At 42.8% G+C, this 22,694-nt stretch overlaps 1 protein-coding gene across 1 annotated transcript; it reads left to right on the plus strand.

Moving 5' to 3' along the window:
• The first annotated feature begins 17,514 nt into the window (after nucleotides 1-17,514).
• Nucleotides 17,515-22,324, plus strand: LOC106560321 (large ribosomal subunit protein uL18). The gene is made up of 8 exons (XM_014123121.2): nucleotides 17,515-17,642; nucleotides 18,305-18,374; nucleotides 18,532-18,647; nucleotides 19,078-19,212; nucleotides 19,891-20,093; nucleotides 20,650-20,827; nucleotides 21,785-21,873; nucleotides 22,163-22,324. The coding sequence occupies exons 1-8, from the start codon at nucleotides 17,640-17,642 to the stop codon at nucleotides 22,263-22,265; spliced, it is 897 nt and encodes a 298-aa protein (XP_013978596.1). The 5' UTR covers nucleotides 17,515-17,639; the 3' UTR covers nucleotides 22,266-22,324.
• The last annotated feature ends 370 nt before the right edge of the window (nucleotides 22,325-22,694 follow it).

A 22,694-nucleotide genomic window follows, 5' to 3' on the forward strand; every position in this document is an offset into this window, starting at 1 on the left:
GACAGAACGCGTTGTCCCATGGTGTTTATACTTGCGTACTATTGTTTGTAGAGATGAACGTGGTACCTTCAGGCGTTTGGAAATTGCTCCCAAGGATGAACCAGACTTGTGGAGGTCTGCAATTTTTTTTTTCTGAGGTCTTGGCTGATTTCTTTTGATTTTCTCATGATGTCAAGCAAAGAGGCACTGAGGTTGAAGGTCAGCCTTGAAATACATCCACAGGTACACCTCCAATTGACTCAAATGTTGTCAATTGGCTTTAGAAGCTTCTGATAGGCTATGACATCATTTTCTGGAATTTTCCAAGCCGTTTAAAGGCACAGTCAACCTAGTTTATGTAAACTTCTGACCCACTGGAATTGTGATATAGTGAATTATAAGTGAAAATATCTGTAAACAATTGTTGGAAAAAAGATGCACAAAGTAGATGTCCTGACCGACTTGCCAAAAACTATAGTTTGTTAACCTCTCTAGGGCAGGTGGCACCAAATCGTCCCACCTACGTAACAGCCAGTGTAATCCCGTGGCGCGTTATTCAAAAACCTCAAAAATGCAAAAACTTCAATTTTTCAAACATATGACTATTTTACACCATTTTAAAGACAAGACTCTCGTTAATCTAACCACACTGTCCGATTTCAAAAAGGCTTTACAACGAAAGCAAAACATTAGATTATGTCAGCAGAGTACCCAGCCAGAAATAATCAGACACCCTTTTTTCAAGCTAGCATATAATGTCACATAAACCCAAACCACAGCTAAATGCAGCACTAACCTTTGATGATCTTCATCAGATGACAACCCTAGGACATTATGTTATACAATACATGCATGTTTTGTTCAATCAAGTTCATATTTATATCAAAAACCAGCTTTTTACATTAGCATGTGACTAGCATTCCCACCGAACACTGCCGGTGAATTTACTAAATTACTCACGATAAACGTTCACAAAAAGCATAACAATTATTTTAAGAATTATAGATACAGAACTCCTCTATGCACTCGATATGTCCGATTTTAAAATAGCTTTTTGGTGAAAGCACATTTTGCAATAGTCTCAGTAGATAGCCCGGCATCACAGGGCTAGCTATTTAGACACCCAGCAAGTTTAGCACTCAGCAAAGTCACATTTACTATAAGAAAAATGTTATTACCTTTGCTGTCTTCGTCAGAATGCACTCCCAGGACTTCTACTTCAATAACAAATGTTGGTTTGGTTCAAAATAATCCATAGTTATATCCAAACAGCGGCGTTTTGTTCGTGCGTTCAAGACACTATCCGAAAGGGTAAATAAGGGTGACGAGCATGGCACAATTCGTGACAAAAAAATTCTAAATATTCCATTACCGTACTTCGAAGCATGTCAACCGCTGTTTAAAATCAATTTTTATGCAATTTTTCTCATAAAAAAGCGATAATATTCCGACCGGGAATCTGCGTTTAGGTAAACAGACGAAAGAAAATAAAGCAGTCGGTCGACTCGGGCACGCGCCTAAGCCCATAGTACTCTGATCGGCCACTTGCCAAAAGCGATAATGTGTTTCAGCCAGCGGCTGCCTCGATATCGTTCAGCTTTTTCCCGGGCTCTGAGAGCCTATGGGAGCCGTAGGAAGTGTCACGTTAGAGCAAAGATCCTCAGTCTTCAATAAAAAGAGCCAAGATAAAAGACAACTTGTCAGACAGGCCACTTCCTGCATGGAATCTTCTCAGGTTTTGGCCTGCCATTTGAGTTCTGTTATACTCACAGACACCATTCAAACAGTTTTAGAAACTTTAGGGTATTTTCTATCCAAAGCCAATAATTATATGCATATTCTAGTTACTGGGCAGGAGTAGTAACCAGATTAAATCGGGTACGTTTTTTATCCGGCCGTGTCAATACTGCCCCCTAGCCCTAACAGGTTAACAAGAAATTTGTGGAGTGGTTGAAAATGAGTTTTAATAACTCCAACCTAAGTGTATGTAATCTTCCGACTTAAACTGTACACACACACACACACACACACACACACACACACGTTTAACAACTCAGCAAAAAAAATAAAAAGAAACATCCCCTTTTCAGGACCCTGTCATTCAAAGATAAGTAAAAATCCAAATAGCTTCACAGATCTTTATTGTAAAGGGTTTAAACACTGTTCCCCATGCTTGTTCAATGAACCATAAACAATTAATGAACATGCACCTGTGGAACAGTCATTCAAACACTAACAGCTTACAGACGGTAGGCAATTAAGCATGTCAAAAATACTGCTAAAACATTTCCTTCCGCTTCTCTGTCTGTCCTGTATTGCTGCCGGTATGAGTGCTTCAGTAGAGAATGCGTGATCAACAAACAGGATGATATTAAAACAATTTCCTCTCTCCATGTCCCTGTTATTCATGGACTGATCTGTTAACTGGTTTATCATCAGCTCCATTTTGCCAAATAGGAGATATTCTGTCATTCATTGGAGGTTATCTAGCAAGCTTCACAACTTGTCATTTTACTTTTGTTTGACTGCCGTTAGAAAGTTTGCATGATTTCGACAACGCTATAGCCTTCTCAGGGTGCGTCCTGAGAGCGCTCTGTGTCGAGATATGCTGAATTAATTGAGGAACATAACGCTTTGAATTTATGAACTGCCTGTTTCGCAATTCACAATGTCATTAGTTGATCAAAGTTACTCTGTCATTACTAAATATCAGTTTCATTTGCTGTGAAATCTTTACATAGAAGCCGAGAAGGTGGCATCTAAGAACACCCTGGCATGGTGACCATATCTTGGTTTTAAATGCTTAAAATGGGCACTTCGATTTTTGCGGTATTTCATGACATTCCTCGGGAGAAATATGAATTATTCCCGTTATTGAAACTTGTTAGATTCTCTGGAAAATATTTATCCCTAGTGGGGAGTGTGACTTGAGATTTGAATTACCCCACTGAGACTGAGCTTGTGGAGGACTGGCTTGTCTGTACTCACCACCATGACACTTTGGTCTTTGTTCTATGACAGAGAGCTCCCCTCTTCATTCTTGTCTAACCATAAACCATATAGAGTAAACTACAGGGATGGCACAATCCACATGAATCTAAAGGTGTGATTTAGCAGAGAACTGAAAAAATAAGAGGCTTCACAAATCACATTCACAGCTAATTCAGTTCCTTTGTAGTGTTCATTTTCTCAACATCATAGTGTGTGGATGTGTTGTCATAAAATCAGTTATTAGCATTCAGACATCAACATGGGAATACTGTTGTAGGCCACGTGTAAATTGTCTAGCCTAGGGTTTTCAATTGAATGCCAGCTTACCGTGTAATGGTTATTGCATTGAGGAAAGAACCTCGGAGGCCATCTGAAAATGCTGAGATGCCCTCTGTGTTTGAACTGAAAGGCCTTTATTCTCACGCATGGGAGAAAGTGTGCTTTTTCTGGAAGCACCCCCTTTCCCGTAGAACCCTCTCAGACAACAGCAAATGGAATGTACAGTGGCAAGAAAAAGTATGCGAACCCTTTGGAATTAACTGGATTTCTGCATAAATTGGTCATCAAATTTGATCTGATCTTCGTCTAAGTCACAACCATTGATAAACACACTTTGCTTAAATTAATAAAACACAAATTATTGTATTTTTCTTGTCTATATTGAATACATCATTTAAACTTTCACAGTATACGTTGGGAAAAGTATGTGAACCCCTAGGCTAATGACTTCTCCAAAAGCTAATTGGAGTCAGGAGTCAGCTAACCTGGAGTCCAATCAATGAGACGAGATTGGAGATGTTGGTTAGAGCTGCCCTGCCCTATAAAAACACTCACAAAATGTGAGTTTGCTATTCACAAGAAGCATTGCCTGATGTGAACCATGCCTTGAACAAAAGAGAGCTTAAATGACCTAAGATTAAGAATTGTTGACTTGCATAAAGCTTGGAAAGGGTTACAAAGCCTTGATGTTCATTAGTCCACGGTAAAACAAATTCTCTATAAATGGAGAAAGTTCAGCGCTGTTGCTACTCTCTCTTGGAGTGGCGGTCCCGCAAAGATGACTGCAAGAACACAGCGCAGAATGCTCACTGAGTTTAAGAAGAATCCTAGAGTGTCAGCTAAAGACTTACAGAAATTTCTGGAACATGCTAACATTTCTGTTGATGAGTCTACAATACGTAAAAAACTAAACAAGTAGGGTGTTCATGGGAGGACACCACAGAAGATGCCACTGCTGTCCAAAAAATAATTACTGCACGTCTGAGGTTTGCAAAACACCTGGATGTTCCACAGCACTACTGGCAAAATATTCTGTGGACAGATTAAACTGAAATTGAGTTGTTTGGAAGGAACACACATCACTGTGTGGAGAAAAAAGGCACAGCACACCAACATCAAAACCTCATCCCCAATGTAAAGTATGGTGGCGGGAGCATCATGGTTTAGGGCCTGGACAGCTTGCTATCATCGACAGAAAAGTTTATCAAGGCATTTTGCAGGAGAATGTAGGGCTATCTGTCCCCCAATTGAAGCTCAACAGAAGTTGGGTGATGTAACAGGACAACGACAAAAAACACAGAAGTAAATCAACAACATAATGGCTTCAACAGAAGAAAATGCGTATGTTTGAGTGGCCCCGTCAGAGTCCTGACCTCAACCCAATTGAGATGCTGTGGCATGACCTCGAGCGGTTCATACCATACATCCCAATAATATTGCTGAACTGATATAGTTTTGTATAGAGGAATGGTCCAAAATTCCTCCTGACTGTTGTGCAGGTCTGATCCTCAACTACAGAAAATGTTTGAGGTTATTGCTGCAAAAAGGAGGGTCAACCAGTTATTAAATCCAAGGGTTCACATACGTTTTCATGTCTTTACTGAACACCGTGTAAACATTCACAGTGCAGGGTGGAAAAAGTATGATTGTTTGTGTGTTATTAGTTTAAGCAGACTGTTTGTCTTGTGGCTTAGATGAAAATCAGATCAAATTGTATGACAAATGTATGCAGAAATGGAGGTAATTCCAAAGGGTTTCTTGCCACTGTATGTTCTCTGAAGGTGGCCCACATTTTAAAATTATGTTTTCTAATCTCCCTACTGTGCCACACTGCAATTTGAATTCTTATCGTGTGGAGTGGAGAAAGTATGTTTGTGTGCAATATAAATAATATTCTGTTCTTTTCTCATCCAGAAGTGACAGCAATGGATTAAAGTAAAATGGTGATTTTCCTCATGCTTATTTACTGAAAAAAGCTATCATAATTCACAGCATGTCAGGGCTCTACGTTGACTTTTTTTTCCTTTTTTTTTTCCAAGGATCACGTGTCTGCCTAGGTAGGAGCACACAAAGAAATTGAGGAGCACAATGAAAAATATTTGCAGTAACAAGCCGTTTTGTTTGTAGTAATGGCGCAAGCATGACGGTCACGAATCTGCACTCCGTGTATTCTCCATGGCACTCAGGGGCTGCAGTACAGTGAAGTTATCATTGCCACAATTATCATCTGGGTGATTTTTTTTTTCTAGGTGTACTGGTGCTCCTAAATAAAAATTCCAGGTCGCACAGCAAAATATTTAGGAGCATATGGAAGTAAAATGGTCGCGCGGTAGAGCCCTGCATTTAATTAGTTAGGTAAATAGGCTTAATTGATAGCTGGATTTGTTTTACGTTGTAGAAAACATAAGGGAAATACTGCTTTTCAAGGCGTATCCTAGTTAGGTTAATAGTGCCATGTTGGTCTATTCAGCAGTGTGGCACTGGGTACATTGCTCTTGGCTGCTATAGGCTTAGCCCCCAAGCATAGATAAGGAAATGCCTTTCTCGGTCTCTTTGTGAGTTTCAGTTCCCTGGTCTCAACGGCAATGTTGGTTTGCTGAGGAGCCCTTTATTCAGACTTCAGAATCATGCCTTGCTGTGTCTTTCATTAGCCATGCTGAATGCTTCTCTGGCTGGGTTGCAAATGGCACCCTATTCCCTATATAGTGCACTATATAGGGAATAGGGTGCCATTTGGGATGCTGCTTCTGAGTCGGGCCCCATTCATTCACCCCTCTGTTCCTTGGCTTAACAAAGGAGGAAATGATCACTGACTGCACCCACCCAGGATTTATGTAGGGGAGACTCAATACTGCATAGGCCAAGCTACTGAGAGGAATGTCAGTAGGGGTAGCCTACCACCTGCGCACTAGCAACCCTTTCAAGTATTTAATTGCATAGGCCTTGGCCTACTCCTGGTATTATTTTCAATTAAGGGCCTACAGCACAGAGGTGATGTCCGCTAGAGTGAGTTGTCCATCCGAGCCACATCCATCCACCCTGTACCCTACAACAACACGATGTGGACCTGAAGCATTAAACCCTGGAACAGGCTGTCTCTCTCTTCTTCCTTCCCTTTCAGTTTTAATCCCAGATAGTCATCTTTTCTCCTGCCAGTTAGTTCTGCCTGGCATGACACATTGGGGATGTGCTGAAGGAGCCTCTCACGCACTAACATCCTACTCTTGACTCCCAGGAGGAGGCTACCACCCAAATGGCACCCTATTCCCTACGTAGTGCATAGGGCACTGGTTAAACGTAGTGCACTGTACAGGGAATAGGGTGCCATTTGGGATGCAATCGGGTGGTATAGTAGAGCCTGGCTTTTTACCGAGACACCAATCGATGCCTGGGTAACATGAAAGGAAACAAACTAAATCAGACACCACAAATGTTCTATCAATATATATCTATCTCAGCAAAAAAAGAAACGTCCTCTCACTGTCAATTCAACAACTGAGACAAACTGAACAACTTCCACAGGCATGTGACGAACAGAAATTGTACCTGAACTAAGGGGGGGTCAAAATTAACAGTATCTGGTGTGGCCACCAGTTGCATTAAGTACTGCAGTGCATCTCCTCATGGACTGCACCAGATTTGCCAGTTCTTGCTATGAGATGTTACCCCACTCTTCCACCAAGGCACCTGCAAGTTCCCGGATATTTATTGGGAGAATGGCCCTAGCCCTCACCCTCAGATCCAACAGGTCCCAGACGTGCTCAATGGGATTGAGATCCGGGCTCTTCGCTGGCCATGACAGAACACTGACATTCCTGTCTTGCAGGAAATCACGCACAGAACGAGCAGTATGGCTGGTGGCATTGTCATGCTGGAGGGTCATGTCAGGATGAGCCTGCAGAAAGGGTACCACATGAGGGAGGAGGATGTCTTCCCTGTAACGCACAGCGTTGAGATTGTCTGCAATGACAACAAGCTCAGTCCGATGATGCTGTGACACACCGCCCCAGACCATGACGGACCCTCCACCTCCTATTCGATCCCGCTCCAGAGTACAGGCCTCGGTGTAACGCTCATTCCTTTGATGATAAACGCGAATCCGACCCTCACCCCTGGTGAGACAAAACCATGTCTCGTCAGTGAAGAGCACTTTTTGCCAGTCGTGGCTGGTCCAGCGACGGTGGGTTTGTGCCCATAGATGACGTTGTTGCCGGTGATGTCTGGTGAGGACCTGCCTTACAACAGGCCTACAAGCCCTCAGTCCAGTCTCTCTCAGCCTATTGCAGACAGTCTGAGCACTGATGGAGGGATTGTACGTTCCTGGTATAACTCGGGCAGTTGTTGTTGCCATTCTGTACCTGTCCCACAGGTGTGATGTTCGGATGTACCGATCCTGTGCAAGTGTTGTTACACGTGGTCTGCCACTGCGAGGACGATCAGCTGTCCGTCCTGTCTCCCTGTAGCGCTGTCTTAGGCGTCTAAGAGTACGGACATTGCCATATTTTTTGCCCTGGCCACATCTGCAGTCCTCATGCCTCCTTGCAGCATGCCTAAGGCACGTTCACGCAAATGAGCAAGGACCCTGGGCATCTTTCTTTTGGTGTTTTTCCAGAGTCAGTAGAAAGGCCTCTTTAGTGTCCTACGTTTTCATAACTGTGACCTTAACTTTTACATCTAGATGTTCCGCTAGCGGAACACCGCTCCAATATCCAATGATAGGGCGTGGCGCGAATTACAAACTCCTCAAAAATCCGAAAACTTCCATTTTTCAAACATATGACTACTTTACACCATTTTAAAGACAAGACTCTCCTTTATCTAACCACATTGTCCAATTTCAAAAAGGCTTTACAACGAAAGCAAAACATTAGATTATGTCAGGAGAGTACCCAGCCAGAAATAATCACACACCCATTTTTCAAGCTAGCATATAATGTCACAAAAACCAAAACCACAGCTAAATGCAGCACTAACCTTTGATGATCTTCATCAGATGACACTCCTAGGACATTGTTATACAATACATGCATGTTTTGTTCAATCAAGTTCATATTTATATCAAAAATCAGCTTTTTACATTAGCATGTGACGTTCAGAACTAGCATACCCACCGAAAACTTCCGGTGAATTTACTAAATTACTCATGATAAACGTTGACAAAATACATAAATTATTTTAAGAATTATAGATACAGAACTCCTTTATGCAATCGCTATGTCAGATTTAAAATAGCTTTTCAGTGAAAGCACATTTTGCTATATTCTGAGTACATAGCTCGGCCATCACGGCTAGCTAATTTGACACCCACCAAGTTCGGGGCAACCTAAACTCAGAATTACTATTAGAGAAATTGGATTACCTTTGCTGTTCTTCGTCAGAACGCACTCCCAGGACTTCTACTTCAACAACAAATGTTGTTTTGGTTCCAAATAATCCATAGTTATATCCAAATACCTCCGTTTTGTTCGTGCGTTCAGGTCACTATCCGAAGGGTAACGCGCGAGCGCATTTCGTGACAAACAATTTCAAAATATTCCATTACCGTACTTAGAAGCATGTCAAACGCTGTTTAAAATCATTTTTTATGCTATTTTTCTCGTAAAATAGTGATAATATTCCAACCGGACAACGTTGTATTCATTCAAAGACTGAAAGAAAAAAATTGAGAAGTCTCGTGAATGCGCATTTCAGTCTCACTGTCCCCAGGCAGGCCACTTACAAACTCTGCTGCTGTACTTTGCCCAGAGACAGCAGACACCCCATTCCACTTTCTGGTGGCTTTAGAGAGCCAATGGAAGCCTTAGAAAGTGTCACGTTACAGCACAGATGCTGTAATGTCGATAGAGATGCAACAGAAGGACAATAAATTGTCAGACAGGGCACTTCCTGCATGGAATCTTCTCAGGTTTTGGCCTGCCATATGAGTTCTGTTATACTCACAGACACCATTCAAACAGTTTTAGAAACGGTTGAGTGTTTTCTATCCAAATCTACTAATTATATGCATATAACCAGTTTAAATCGGGTAAGTTTTTTATCCGGCCGTGAAAATACTGCCCCCTAGCCCCAACAGGTTAACAAACCTCCAAACGAGCTTCAATGCCATACAACACTCCTTCCGTGGCCTCCAACTGCTCTTAAATACTAGTAAAACAAAATGCATGCTCTTCAACCAATCGCTGCCTGCACCCACCTGCCCGATTAGCATCACTACTCTGGAAGGTTCTGACTTAGAATATGTGGACAACTATAAATACTGAGGTGTCTGGCTAGAATGTAAACTCTCCTTCCAGACTCACATTAAGCATCTCCAATCCAAAGTAAAATCTAGAATCGGCTTCCTATTTTGCAACAAAGCATCCTTCAGTCATGCTGCCAAACATACCCTCATAAAACTGACTATCCTACCAATCCTCGACTTCGGCGATGTCATTTACAAAATAGCCTCCAACACTCTACTCAGCAAATTGGATGCAGTCTATTACAGTGCCATCCGTTCTGTCACCAAAGCCCCATATACTACCCACCACTGCGACCTGTACGCTCTCGCTGGCTGGTCCTCGCTACATTTGTGTCACCAAATTCACTGGCTCCAGATCATCTAAGTCATTGCTAGGTGAAGCTCCACCTTATCTCAGCTCACTGGTCACCACAGCAACACCCACCTGTAGCACGTGCTCCAGCAGGTATATTTCACTGGTCATCCCCAAAGCTAACACTCCCTTTGGCCCCCTTTCCTTCCAGTTCTCTGCTGCCAATGACTGGAACGAATTGCAAAAATCACTGAAGCTGGAGACTTATCTCCCTCACTAACTTTAAGCGTCAGCTGTCAGAGCAGCTTACCGATCTCTGCAGCTGTACACAGCCCATCTGTAAATAGCCCATGCAACCAACTACGGACCCGTGTGGATCAGTTGGTAGAGCATGGTGTTTGCAACGCCAGGGTTGTGGGTTCGATTCCCACGGGGGACCAGTACGGAGAAGAAGAAAAAAAATGTATGAAATGTATGCATTCACTACTGTAAGTCGCTCTGGATAAGAGCGACTGCTAAATGACTAAAATGTAAATGTAACTACCTACCCCGTTTTTGTTTTTCTGCTCTTTTGCACACCAGTATTTCTACCTGCACATATAAATCACTCCAGTGTAAATTGCTAAATTGTAATTTCTACGCCACTATTGGCCTATTTATTCCCTTACCTCCTTACTTCATTTGCACACACTGTATACAGATTTTCCTATTGCATTATTGACTGTACGTTTGTTTATCCCATGTGTAACTCTGTGTTGTTGTTTTTGGTCGCACTGCTTTGCTTTATCTTGGCCAGGTCGCAGTTGTAAATGAGAACTTGTTCTCAACTGGCCTACCTGGTTAAATAAAGGTTAAATAAAAAAAAACTCTGCAAATGTGACAAAAAGTTTGATTTGATATCCCCAGCCTAATTGTTACAAAATATCCAAACGGAGATTCAGTGAAAACAAAAATCTGACATTGATTGATCTAGACGAGGACCCCACTCTTGTCTTAAAGCAGTGTGATGGCGCAGTCCCAATCAAAACGGTGCTGAAATGATCATCTAGGTGACCACATACGACTATTGCTTTAAAATGAGTATAATGGCTGGATATGACTTTGGGAGTTTCAGTACAAACAAGAATTTGACACGCCTTCAATTGCATTAGCCTACTTTATTCCAATATTTTCATCCTTCAGTTAACTATAACTAAGGTGAGTTTTCCGCTTTTTCTAGGCCCAATGACTGTTCCCTCACTCCGCAGCCAGCCGCCTCCGCTGCGCTGTTCTCAACACCAGTTTAAATAAATATAGCATACTGTTGTCTAGAAATCTTTCTTTTCTTTTTTTCCCCCAGGTTCAGGCTCATTTAATTTCTGTGATCTCGGGCTTCAGGTCACCGGGCTTGGGTTGAACTGGGATTGAATTTTCAGTTCTGATTAGAACTCTAAACTGCATTCGGGTCTTGTGTGCAGTCCGGCATTGTCAATTATGCGTGTGCTTTGTGTGAAGCAAATACACTAGTCTAAAGGCTTCCATGTAACAACCTGTTTAGATGTGCTGTTTTTTTTTTGCCAATCTGCTGCTGCGCATGTTGTGTATTTCGTGGAATTACATTAGCGCTACATTGGTGAAAAATGTAAACTAATTTCCTGGGTCTTGTCATTTCATTTTTTCGGGAAATGTGAAGAGTTGTCCCTCTCCCGGGATCCCAGTGTTAATCGCTTCTACCCACTACTCCTCCTAGCCAACAAACAAGCCAAGAAATCACTGAGGTTACATGGCAGGCCTGGACTGTAAGACAGCAGGACAGAGCAGCATGTGATTGTATTACAAAGCGCTTAACCTTAATGTCTAAAAACAGGTGTGCCTGTGAGGAGTAGTTTCCTAGTGTTATCAACTAGGCTAGGTCTAAGCTACGAAGTGGTATAATAGGGAGGGTGAAATTTTTTGTCTTTAGTCGATCAGTGATATGAAAAAGGAGGAAGAACCGTGTCAGCTAGCTACAGCATTACTAACTAACACCCAGCATAGCAACAGATGACTGCATGCCTGGATCAGCAGTTAAGTGGATCATGATGAAAGGGGATCTTCAGCACCCACTACGTCCCAAATTGTACCCTATTCTCTAAATATTCCACTACTTTTGACCATACGGTTCTGGTCAAAGTAGTTCAACAATTAGCAAATATGGTGCCATTTGGGACATACCCAGAGAGTTAGGGTTGAGGAGTGTTCCTGCATAGTGAGAGTGCAGCTATGTTTACTTCTAAGGCTCAGATGGAAACAGTGGGGGTTATAGAAACATTTCAGCAAGGATTTCATCTAGCACCTATGATGAAAATCCCTTGGTGTGCTTACATTCCATGAAAAGTAAACAAGCTAAAAAAAGGCGAATGGAAAATCAATGTCCTTGGCTGGCCCTACTGACACTGACTTATTTCTCACTGTACACAAAGAATTGGATGGCAGTACAGTAGAGGTAACAGTTGCAGTTCTCTCTCTCAGCCAATTACTTCAATTACAGGAGTGTGTCATCCAGGAAACCCTCATTTGAATAATTTAAAAGACCCCACATGGAAATTGACTGTGGTGGACTAGAAACAGATTATCTTCAACTAGATATGCTGTCTCAAAAGTGTAAAACGATGAGCAAATAAAATATTTCAGTTCCACCATTGTGTGACTAACGTTAACGTTACTATGACAGTAAAACGTAACTAACGTACAGCAACTGAAATGTGTTTAACGGGGGTTGTTTCTACAGTCATTATAAATGAGGCGTAAGTTTGTTAACTGTCCACGTTATAACTAACTTTCTGTTAAAGTTCATTGGATGGCTACAGGATTCAGTAAACAGTTTGCATGAAGTTCAACTAGCAATGATTTATAAATCCATAGCTAACCGTTGAACATATATTCGATGAGCAAACACCTTATGAAAGTTGCTAACGTTAGTTAGATTGCTAACTTAGCTTGTTGTAATACCTAAACAACTACCTATTTGGCGACATAAAAAGCCTAACTGAAATGCAGTGCCCTATATATCAACATACCAAACACATGATTAGCTCCAGGCTATTTCCAAACACTTTAACGTTAGCTAGCTAGTTACTGTAGTTAGTTAGCCAAAGCAACAGCTCCTTGCTCACAAATTTTTTTTTAAAGTCTGAACCGCGCTTACCGTGCCTAGTCGCGTTTTCAATCCTGAGAGATAAACATTAACTTTCCATTGACCAAAGTACAACTGCACAGACTTGCGCAATTGAATTTAAACAAGTTCAATAGCCTGGTTTCGGATTTATTTTTAGGCCGAGGCTGCTAGTTAGCTAGCTGATTCCACCAGGCAACAGCTCCACGTCCAACCAACCCATCGAGCCGAATACGTGTACACAAATCGAGTGCCAGCTCGTGCCAACAAAAGGGCAGCTCCAATGTTTACATCCACGGTACAGAGCATGCGTCACGTCAGTCGACCTCAAAAACCCAACTACCGAAAAATAGTACACTACTACTGCCATCTACTGTTTATTTTATTACCGTACACTTAGCTACAGTTGTTTAAATAACAAACCTTCAAGTTCCTTGATCAACTCTTTGACCTCTATATTAACTCCATCAGCTATAGCTAGGTTTTTGTCAACAGCCTTTTGAAAAATGTATCAAGTTCATGTCTATTAGTTCTTGTCAGCACACAACAAAATACCCTATCAGAGATTATAAACTGGGTGGTTCGAGCCCTGAATGCTGATTGGCTGACAGCTGCAGTATATGAGACCATATACCACAGGTATGACAAAACATATTTTTTCTGCTCTAATTACGTTGGTAACCAGTTTATAATAGCAATAAGGCACCTCGGGGTTTTGTGATATATGGCCAATATAAGGGCAAAGGGCTGTATTGGCCACATACTACACCCCCTCGTGCCTGATTGCTTAAATATAGACCCATTTGATAATTCGGTATCATACTTTTCATGTCATTAAAAAGAATCTAAACAATATCATATAATACAATATAAATCAAATCAAATTGTATTTGTCACATGCGCCGAATACAACAGTAAACAGTAAAATGCTTACTTACAAGCCCTTAACCAACAATGCAGTTTTAAGAAAATACCTACAAAAAAATATTAAAGTAAGAGATAAGAATAACAAAAAATTCAAGAGCAGCAGTAAATAACAATAGCGGGGCTATATACAGGGGGGCCCGGTACAGAGTCAATGTCAATGTGCTGGGGCACCGGTGTCTAGGTAATTGAGGTAATATGTATATGTAGGTAGAGTTATTAAAGTGACTATGCATAGATACAGGTCCTGGAAGGCAGGAAGCTTGGCCCCGGTGATGTACTGGGCCGTACGCACTACCCTCTGTAGTGCCTTGCGGTCGGAGGCCGAGCAGTTGCCATACCAGGCAGTGATGCAACCCGTCAGGATGCTCTCGATGGTGCAGCTGTGAAACCTTTTGAGGGTCTGAGGACCCATGCCAAATCTTTTCAGTCTCCTGAGGGGGAATAGGTTTTGTCATGCCCTCTTCACGACTGTGTTGGTGTGGTTGGACCATGTTAGTTTTTGGTGATGTGGACACCAAGGAACTTTAAGCTCTCAACCTGCTCCACTACAGCCCAGTCGATGAGGTTGGGGGCGTGCTCGGTCCTCCTTTTCCTGTAGTCCACATTCATCTCCTTTATCTTGATCACGTTGAGGGAGAGGTTGTTGTCCATGTACCACACGGTCAGGTCTCTGACCTCCTCCCTATAGGCTGTCTCATCGTTGTCGGTGATCAGGCCTACCACTGTTGTGTCATCAGCAAACTTAGTGATGGTGTTAGAGTCGTGCCTGGCCGTGCAGTCATGAGTGAACAGGGAGTACAGGAGGGGGCTGAGCACGCACTCCTGAGGGGCCCTTGTGTTGAGGATCAGCGTGGCGGATGTGTTGTTACCTACCCTTACCACCTGTGGGGCGGCCTCTCAGGAAGTCCAGGATCAAGTTGCAGAGAGAGGTGTTTAGTCCCAGGGTCCTTAGCTTAGTGATGAGCTTTGAGGGCACTATGGTGTTGAATGCTGAGCTGTAGTCAATGAATAGCATTCTCACATAGGTGTTCCCTTTGTCCAGGTGTAAAAGGGCAGTGTGGAGTGCAATAGAGATCGCATCGTCTATGGGTCTGTTGGTTCGGTATGCAAATTGAAGTGGGTCTAGGCTTTCTGGCGTAATGGTGTTGATGTGAGCCATGACCACCCTATCAAAGCATTTCATGGCTACAGACGTGAGTGCTATGGGTCGGTAATCATTTAGGCAGGTTAACTTAGTGTTCTTGGGCACGGGGGGAGTATGGTGGTCTGCTTGAAGCATGTTGGTATTGCAGACTCAGACAGGGAGAGGACGAAAATGTCAGTGAAAGGGCCTCCCGAGTGCCGCAGTGGTCTAAGGCACTGCATCGCAGAGCTAGCTGTGCCACTAGAGATTCTGGGTTCGAGTCCAGGCTCTGTCACAGCCGGCTGCGACCGGGAGACCCATAGGGCGGCGCACAATTGGAGAAAAAGGGCCAAAAATATTAATTATAAAAAATTATAAAATAAATCAAATTGTCAGTGAAGACACTTGCCAGTTGATCAGCGCATGCTCGGAGTACATGTCCTGGTAATCCGTCTGGCACTGCAGCCTTGTGAATGTTGACCTGTTTGAAGGTCTTACTCACATCGGCTGCGGAGAGCGTGATCACACAGTCGTCCAGAACAGCTGATGCTCTCATTAATGTTTCGGTGTTACTTGCCTCGCAGCGAGCATAGAAGTTATTTAGCTCGTCTGGTAGGCTCGTGTCACTGGGCAGCTCTCGGCTGTGCTTCCCTATGTAGTCTGTAATAGTTTGCAAGCCCTGCCACATCCAACGATCATCGGAGCCAGTGTAGTACGATTCGATCTTAGTCCTGTATTGACACTTTGCCTGTTTGATGGTTCGTCTGAGGGCATAGTGGAATTTCTTATAAACTTCCGGGTTAGAGTCCCGCTCCTTGAAAGCGGCAGCTCTACCCTTTAGCTCAGTGTGGATGTTGCCTGTAATCCATGGCTTCTGGTTGGGGTATGTACGTACAATCACTGTGGGTATGACTTCCTTGATGCACTTATTGATAAAGCCAGTGACTGATGTGGTGTACTCCGCAATGCCATCGGAAGAATCCCGGAACATATTCCAGTCTGTGCTAGCAAAGCAGTCCTGTAGTTTAGCATCTGCTTCATCTGACAACTTTTTTATAGATTGAGTCACTGGTGCTGCCTGCTTTAATTTTGGCTTGTAAGCAGGAATCAGGAGGATAGAATTATGGTCAGATTTGCCAAATGGAGGGCGAGGGAGAGCTTTGTACGCTTTGTATCTCTGTGTGTGGAGTAAAGGTGGTCTATAATTTTTTTCCTCTGGTTGCACATTTAACATGCTGACAGAAATTAGGTCAAACTGATTTAAGTTTCCCTGCATTAAAGTCCCCGGCCACTAGGAGCGCCGCCTCTGGATGAGCGTTTTCCTGTTTGCTTATGCCGGTATACAGCTCATTGAGCGAGGTTTTAGTGCCAGCATCAGTCTGTGGTGGTATGTAGACAGCTATGAAAAATACAGATGAAAACTCTCTAGGTAGATAGTGTGGTCTACAGCTAATCATGAGATACTCTACCTCAGGCGAGCAAAACCTTGAGACTTCCTTAGATATTGTGCACCAGCTGTTGTTCACATATATGCATAGGCCCCAGCCCCGTGTCTTACCAGAGGTTGCTGTTCTATCCTGCCGATGGAATGTATAACCCGCCAGCTGTATGTTCTTAAATGTCATTGTTCATCCAACATATAAACCAGCGTTCATATAATAACACCTTGTGATGGAAGCCAATCACTACAGCACAAACTCACCGGTGGCTCATTGTTGCCTCTGACAGTAGTATCAATTTCACAGGAAGTTTTGGAATGTTGCTGTCTAGAGTGGATTACAGCAAACATGTCACACTCAGAGGGGGTGAAATAGTAATCTTGGTTAACCCAGAAGTAAAATCGATGCAGAATCTGCCCACAGGAGATTAGTGACAGGGAGAATATTCAATGTCAGACAGAAGATGTTGAAATAAAGGTTCACTATCAGCTGTCCAGCTCAGACTAAAATAAGCACTTTGCCTTTTTTAAAACAGGTGAGAATGAGGCTAATGGCAGAACCGACTATCATGATCCACATAAGAACAAAAGGTCATCAAACAAACTTTTCTGGTTTTACATGGAAATTCCAGTGATACAAACATATCATATTTCTTATATCAGCCACACCCTCATCTGTCCTAAAAAAAACACTGACTTAAGACTCTTGCTTACACAATACTGTCTACTATGGAATGAAAATCAGACATAATTACAGAAAAACCCTCCCTTTGATGTCCCATGTGTCTTCTGTACAACATCATTTGGGTCTGTTGTTTTAATTATTAACATGTTCCTATTGCAATGTTTATTTTTATTCAGTAGATGTTCATAATATGCATGCACACACAGCATGGCACAGTCACAGTGTGATGTAATTTGTGTTGTAGGACACTTTGCAAATGCCTTCAATAAAAGTACTTGGAGGGTTTATTACAAACCCTCAAAGGAAAATCCCTCAGTGATGCACATTTTTTACCATGTACTGTTGTTGGAGCCATCTTATCACCTGGTATTGACATTGTCCACCCTATACAGTAGAGGGCAGTGTAGCATTTGTCGTACTCTAAAGCTACATCCTGCGACACGCTATTTACGCAACATGCGCAATGCCAACTTCCTTTTTCTAATGCAGCGGAGTCAAATCCCCTGTCTTTGACTCCAGGCTCCTGGTTAAGGAGACAGAAAAGACTGAAAATGGTTAGTAAAACGCCAAAATATGTTCCTACATACATATATAAGACATCAGATATGTGTTGTGTGCAATCACATGTTTCAGATGATTTTGAAAGCCATAGATGAAGATGGATTCCGTCCAGTTACCTCTCACGGGGGTCTATCAAACGTGGCCTAATGGCCGCCTGAATCAGTTCATGCTTCCTGTAGCTCTGTAGAGATCTTCTTAGCGATTTGTTACATTGTCTGTAATCAAGTCCAGTGATGTGAATCGCTAATAAACATGTTTGCAGTGTTGCCAAAGTCAGAGGATCGAAATTAAAACTAGCCCGAGGCTAGTACTTTTCACACCGGCTGGCTAGTAGAAAATGTGGTCAACTAGTTCGACAGTTGGTGAAATTGTTTTTTCATATATCGCATGGCACAGATTTTGGACCGGGATAGGAAAATGTGGTCAGTGCCCAAAATCCATCCCTGTGCTGAACACCGCAAAGTAGTGCTAACTAACTGCTAACTAGCCCATCAGCGAAGATGGGCCCAAGACTTGGTGTAACAATGTCTGACAGTTTAGCCACATAACATAAACTTTCAGTGCAGCATGTGTAACGTTAGGTCTACTTTGTATGTTGACAAGTAGCCAGGTAGTTGTACCGACATGGTAATTGGGTTACTGTCTTCTCTTATAGGGTTTTGTAAAAGTGGTGAAAAATAAGTCCTACTTCAAGAGGTACCAGGTCAAATTCAGGAGGAGGCGAGGTAAGGGATTTCTAAATAGTCAAAATTATTTGTTTTAGCACGTGATTGGAGTTGCAAATGCCATGACTGTCCAGATATTTCCTTTCACACTAAATACCCTATTCATTCCATTGATAAACCTCCATCTCACTGACTTTGGTATCCTTGTTCTGCATAGAGGGAAAGACTGACTACTTCGCCCGTAAGCGCCTGGTCATCCAAGATAAAAACAAGTACAACACACCCAAATATAGGATGATTGTCCGCTTCTCCAACCGGGATATCGTCTGCCAGGTAAGATGGGGGGAATTACCAGAATGGACAATTTATTTAGCAGAAACTTTTCTGAAGCAGCTTACGATTGACAGTAACACATTCATCAGTAACACACAATTGACAGTTACACATGTGGCCCATGTTAGAGTCAAACCCACAACTGTTGCCACCTGAGCACCATGCTCTAGTCCAGTTTAGTCCACTGAACAAAATTTGGAACTGCATTCTCGGCTCAATTCCACTAGATTGACCCCATTCTCACATGTCCCATGACGCTTTGATTTGAGGTAATCTGAGATGTCTCATGACGCTTTGATTTGAGTTAATCAGAGATGTGCCATACTATGAGGGGTTGGTTACCAGAAATCGGCGCAGCACGTGATATTGCCTTAAATGTTGTAGACTATATTGTCATTATTTCTCGTGTTACTTATGTGATTTGCTCCAGATTGCCTATGCCAAGATCGAGGGGGACATGATCGTGTGCGCTGCCTACTCCCATGAGCTGCCCAAGTACGGGATCGCCGTGGGTTTGACTAACTACGCAGCAGCCTACTGCACTGGTCTGCTGCTGGCCCGCAGGGTAAGATCAGCTCTCATACACCCCTGCTCTGACCTGATGCTCCCTCCATAGTTTTGTTCAATTTGCAGCACTATTAGTTAATGGGTATTCTATGCTTCTACCCTGTTAATGAAAGCTGTCTTTTCTCAACATTGCTTGTGCCATTTCCTTTCTGCAAACCTTGTTTAATCTTTTACACCTTGAACTCATTTCTAAGCTATTGACATAACTCTGGATCGCGTTCTGGATTGTTTGTTATAGAGATGCCATGATTCCCTGTATTACATGAGAAGTATGTCTGTTCTGGATCTGAATGGCCAAACAATCCTGTTGAACCATGCTTTTCTTTTTGCTCATTGTGAGGAATTGGCAGTTACAGGCGAAAGGCCACCTGTCAGTTTGACTTGATCCACTTGTTTAGCAACTGACTGTAATATAATATGCCATTTAGCAGACACTTTTATCCAAAGCAACATAGTCATGCGTGCATACATTTTCTACATTTGGGTGACCCTGGGAATGGAACCCACAATCTTGGCATTGCAAGCACAATGCTTTTCCAACTGAGTCATACAGGACCTCTGCTTTAGCCACCTACGGTGTTTCTTTCTTGCTGAGCGAGAACACCCTACCATTGTAGTCAGCTTGGCTTAATACTACAACAGATTTCTCCAATCCTGTTTTTGTCTTCCCCTCCAGCTGCTGAACAAGTTTGGCCTGGACAAGGTGTACGAGGGACAGGTGGAGGTCACTGGAGATGAGTTCAACGTGGAGAGCATCGACGGTCAGCCAGGTGCGTTCACCTGCTACCTGGATGCAGGGCTCGCCAGAACCAGCACTGGCAACAAGGTTTTCGGAGCCCTGAAGGGGGCTGTAGATGGAGGCCTGTCCATCCCCCACAGGTAATTACACTTTCCCTGGCTTAAGAACACGTTTTTGTAGCCAGGGGCCGTATGTATCAAGTGTCTTGGCGTAAGAGTGCTGATTTAGGATCTGCTCCCCCCTGTCCACAATCTTATTCATTGTCATTGAAAAGGCAAAACTGATCCTAGATCAGCATTCCTACTCTTGAGGCACATGATGCATACATCCCCAGGTCAAGATTTGTTTGTATACATCACACAGATCTGGGACTAGGCAAGTACTTCTGAGGTGGCCAGGATCTATGTTTTGCTTGATGATGATACACTTGAGGCTGAGTGAATTGTAGTTGGTCCTTCATTTGCCCAGGTTGATGTAACATGTCCTGTTTCAAGACGGGGCTGAGAGCAATATGAATCAGTAGTTTACCAGCCAAATGTTACGTTCTTGGTGTTCTGCGATCAATCATTTCATATGGCATTAGTGAAACTATTGGTCTTAGTGCACTGCCTATAATCCTCAGTCAAAATGACTGGGTCAGTAGTCCCTTTCTGGCTGACATTGTCCTGTCCCCTCTTCCCCTTCCTTTCTCCCAAGCACTAAGCGCTTCCCTGGATATGATGCGGAGAGCAAAGAGTTCAATGCAGAGGTCCACCGCAAGCACATCATGGGCGTCAATGTGTCCGAGTACATGAGCTATCTGATGGAGGAGGATGAGGACGCATACAAGAAGCAGTTCTCTCGCTTCATCAAGAATGGCGTTGCCCCTGATACGGCAAGTTCAAAGTTCACTCTGAACTCATTGTGATGTATCGGGAGGTGCCTGCCAATACATGTCTATTAGTTAAATTAGACCACAGCTGGATGGTTACGTGTTTATCTGCACTAGTAGCCACTTGGGATTGTATCACACACCCAGTTCTACCCGGTTTTCACTGAACCAAACTAAACCTGAGCTAGCATGGTTAGCTACTACTGCTCTGTTAAATTCTTAGGCCTCATGCCTGTAAGCATACTGGGGATCATATCAGCTTATGATGCAAATAAATTCTGAAGGGAAAGTTGTGCTGAATCCCAAACCAGTCTCTTCCCCTTGGCCCTCCATTTGCGTGTTCACGGAGCCCTATTTAAATGTGGAACATGAATTGTCATTCAAGTCACCCGTGTGTCCTGAAGTTAATGGTTTAATTTAATTCCCTCATCACTTAGGATGTCTCCACTTGGAGTTGTCAGCAACACGTGACACCAGAGTGCCCTCAAAACGATTTGGTAGGGGCGAGGGCCTGGTTTGGGATTCTGCGTTAACTTACTGTCCATTGCTTCAATCTATTCAATGTTCTCTGATCTACAGGAGGGGATAGGTGTTGACTTGGAAAGTCTGTAGTAACTGCTGCTTGATGATGATGCACTTGAGGCTGAGCAAATTGTAGTTGGTCCTTCATTTGCCCAAATTGATGTAATCAACGTTTCAAGACGGGGCTGAGAGCAGCACAGTTAATACATTTGTCACATATGTACGAGTCCTAAAATACAACTGACAAATGTGACATCCAACTCATTCCTATTATCAACTGGATGTGTAAAGTGTGTAGAGTAGAAACTATACTGAATCAAGTCTGCATCCAGCAGGAGCCTCTGTACCATTGCGTTAACATGTATTTGGTCTGTGCAATTGACTTTTTTTATTTACTCACTCCACATGGTACTAATGTTTGCCACACTTGTCTCGCAGGTTGAGGAGATGTACAAAAAGGCCCATGCTGGCATTCGTAACAACCCAGTCCACGAAAAGAAGCCCAAGAAAGAAGTCAAGAAGAAGAGGCAAGTTGATGAGCAATTTTGGCTATTTTCTATTGGAATGCAGTACTTACTACTGCGTTGTTGGTTTTCATGCTGTTATGACTAAAACCTGATGGTAAACTTGACTAGATGATCATGGTCTGAGTTGGGGTCAATTCCATTTCAATCTACCTCTTTGTATTTTAACATAACACATTTCAGTTTACTTATTGAATTGTCCCCAACCCTGCCCTTGGCATTGTAGTCATGTTCCCTGACATTGTTAAAATGCATGGTAATGTAGTAATTCTGACATGTTTGTCTCCCCCAGGTGGAACCGTGCCAAGCTCTCTCTGGCCCAGAGGAAAGACCGCGTTGCTCAGAAGAAGGCCAGCTTCCTCAGGGCTCAGGAACAGGAGGCTGCCGACAGCTAAACTCTGGTCCTAATGATGTAGGGACAATTCTTTGTTCTAATAAATCTACAGAAAAAGAATATAGCCTCTGTCTGTTATTGGTTTACCCCTCTATTATAGAAGCTACTGTGGAACTGATTTACTTACTCCTCTGAAGTGTTGGCTAGTCTCTTGATTGAAAACCATCCACCAGGGATATTCAAATATGAACCTCCAAGTTCTACTGCTGATTTCCATTCGTTCTCTCTAATCGGGAACTTATTTAGACCTGGGACACCAGGTGGGTGCAATTTTATCTGGAAGAACAAAAAACAGCAGTACGCCGACCTAGCTCGATTTGAATACACCCGCTATAGACAGTGTTCAATGCCGATTTGTTTGTCAACTTTTCCCTCAACATCCATTTAAAAAAACAATGGAATACAATTGGCATTGTTTACTAGAAATGTA

The sequence above is a fragment of the Salmo salar genome, chromosome 10 (genome assembly GCF_965601325.2).
Source record: "Salmo salar chromosome 10, fSalSal1, whole genome shotgun sequence".
Taxonomy (NCBI): domain Eukaryota; kingdom Metazoa; phylum Chordata; class Actinopteri; order Salmoniformes; family Salmonidae; genus Salmo; species Salmo salar.